We start from the raw sequence: 2,333 nt of genomic DNA, 5'->3' as shown, positions 1-2,333 counted from the left end.
TTGGCATACGCCTATTTAACATTGGATGGCTTTTGAATAAGTGACGTACCTAATCTACTTGCTAATTTCCTCTATAGCGACAAACTTGCTGAGATACAAGTTGGATGAGTTAAAGCAGACTTTTATGGGGGTTAAGAAAAACAAGTTCTTAAAATGGACCGCCACTCATTTACCCCTAGTTAGTTACCACTCCTCGTCTTCTTCGGTCCATACTGAAAAGATGACAACCAAAAACACAGCGGACACTGTGACATAGACAAAAAAGAAAATTATGTCCAATTTTCTAGCCACTCTGGTCCAGTAGTAGGACTTCCTTTCTTCCTTCCTGCGCTTCCTTTCTTCCTTCCTGCGCTTCCTTTCTTCCTTCCTGCTGAGGAACAGAGAGAGTCCTTTCACCGCCTCACTCAACTCATCTGGGGAATTGGACTCCTCCATCAGTTCGCCTCTTTTTTCCTGCAGAAGTTTTTTAGTGGAGTGATCATTAACAAGTTTATAGACCACATCAAATTGAAAACCGTTTCACATGTACTATTCCTATTTGTGTCCATTATGGTGAGAATAAAGTGTTAGTTCATCAGACACACATATTCACTTACAATGTCCATAGTGCTTAAAGAATTTAAAGGTTTCATCTAAAATAAATCAACTGTATCTCTTTCCAGAACAAAATCTCTGAAACTTTGAGTAATCTTAAAATGTTACTGTGAACTGCTTTTATACTTCCCTAATTTGAGTTCTCTTTGTTTTTTTAAAAACATTCCCTTTACAGATGAACCCAACTCTCACCTCTTTGGACACAGACAGCAGTTCAAATGGCGGTTCATCAGACACCTTACACACACAAGCACAGTGAGTCCATTTCTTCACATCTGAAAATAAATTATTGACACCGGACAGTAGCATGTTCAAAAGAATGTATTATTAATTGTAGATGTTGCTGTGTGTATTCCAAACATACAGTATGAGTGAATACAATATAACAATAGTTAAAACCCACAGGTTTAAAGAATGTGTTCAGTCTCACCTCCATCATCCTGTTTGTCTCCACAGTCCTCTTTCAGGCTGCGGTTTTTATCTGCCTTTGTTTCTTCAGATGTAGAGTCTTTCTCAATCAGATACATCACCAAAATCGTCTCCAGAAGGTTGATCATCATCAAAAAAAATATCCCAATGCAGTACACCGCTGAAGAGAAAAGGCAACGTCATTAAAGTGGACGAAAGGTAAGCCATTGTGGTTCCTGCTTGAATTAAATGAAATTCCAATAAAAGAATCTGAGTCAGAGCTGCTTTACCTATAAGCGGTATGTCTTCTGAAGTGGAAGGCAGCATCTCATTGAGAAGAAGCTGCATCACAGTGACAGCGAGCAGCACAGTGACCTTGAAGCTCACCTTCTCACCCCCGCTGTCTGACATCAGGAAGGAGGCCAAGTCCAGACAGTATAAGAACATGATGGGCACTAAGAAGTTGGCGATGAAGACGCCAGGATGCCTCTCCATCCTGATCTGTGATCCAAGATGGAAAAACAGTGTTCACTAATGCTGCAATGATCAAAAACATTATTGATTATGGGTTTAAGTTATTTTGCATGCAATATGAAAGATATCGCTCCACTGAAATATGAAGTTTCCTGTTTATATAATTCATTTATATTTTATATTTTGTCACAGTGGTTAAGGATGATTAAGTGGCCACCATCAAAAACGTGTGATTACAATGTTTCCAAGGAACAACAATGTCAATGGGTTTGCTCTCTTTCATTCTGCTGTTAAGAATACAAGCTAAATAAAACCAGCAAGTGGAGCTGCAGACATTTTCATGCAACTGTTTGCAGAAATAAATAAAAGTAAAATGTAAAACACACTTACAGTATAAATGACAACGCTTGATTGGTTGGTGACTGTCATGCCGATGAACCGCCACTCCAACTGGTTCCTCATGCTTTGGTGAGTAATTTCAGTTATGTCTTCACTGTCATTTAAGAATATAAATGTCAACTCCTTCTCTAAGGTGAAAGTGAAGATACAAGTTTGAGATGTCTTATCAGGTCAACACAGGATAAACGCATGTGCTGGTGTGTGCTCATGTGACAATTAGCCTTTAAAGAGATAATTACCACAAACGTGCAATCTAACACACAACATACATATTTTAGAAAAATGTCTAGAAACTTCTGAAAGCTCACCTGAGTAAATGATAGACTTGAGAGACAAGTTGCAGCTCTGAGTATCAAAAGGAAATTTGTAAACGTGCATCTTGCACGTGCTGACCACCATAAGGTCCCTGGTTTGTTCAATATAACCGGTCGAGTGAATGGTGATGAAGTGATTTGGAA

General features: G+C 38.8%; 1 protein-coding gene across 1 annotated transcript; it reads right to left on the bottom strand.

The window, feature by feature from the left end:
• Positions 1–183: 183 nt before the first annotated feature.
• On the bottom strand, positions 184–1,938 carry LOC117484841 (5-hydroxytryptamine receptor 3A-like). Its single transcript, XM_034133277.1, has 5 exons — positions 1,867–1,938; positions 1,293–1,503; positions 1,025–1,183; positions 787–869; positions 184–453 (listed from the first exon to the last, which is right to left on the bottom strand). The coding sequence occupies exons 1-5, from the start codon at positions 1,936–1,938 to the stop codon at positions 184–186; spliced, it is 795 nt and encodes a 264-aa protein (XP_033989168.1).
• Positions 1,939–2,333: the final 395 nt, after the last annotated feature.

The sequence above is a fragment of the Trematomus bernacchii genome, unplaced genomic scaffold (assembly GCF_902827165.1).
Source record: "Trematomus bernacchii unplaced genomic scaffold, fTreBer1.1, whole genome shotgun sequence".
NCBI lineage: Eukaryota > Metazoa > Chordata > Actinopteri > Perciformes > Nototheniidae > Trematomus > Trematomus bernacchii.
This window is presented reverse-complemented; position numbering and strand designations above follow the sequence as displayed.

Bases quoted from the DNA above. Each gene is read 5' to 3' on its own strand.
- LOC117484841 (XM_034133277.1), bottom strand. From the start codon at position 1,938: ATGAGGAACCAGTTGGAGTGGCGGTTCATCGGCATGACAGTCACCAAC. The intron at 870-1,024 runs GTGAGACTGAAC...ATTTATTTTCAG, and splicing joins AGACAAACAGGATGATGGAG to ATGTGAAGAAATGGACTCAC. The intron at 454-786 runs GTGAGAGTTGGG...AAACTTCTGCAG, and splicing joins TGCTGTCTGTGTCCAAAGAG to GAAAAAAGAGGCGAACTGAT.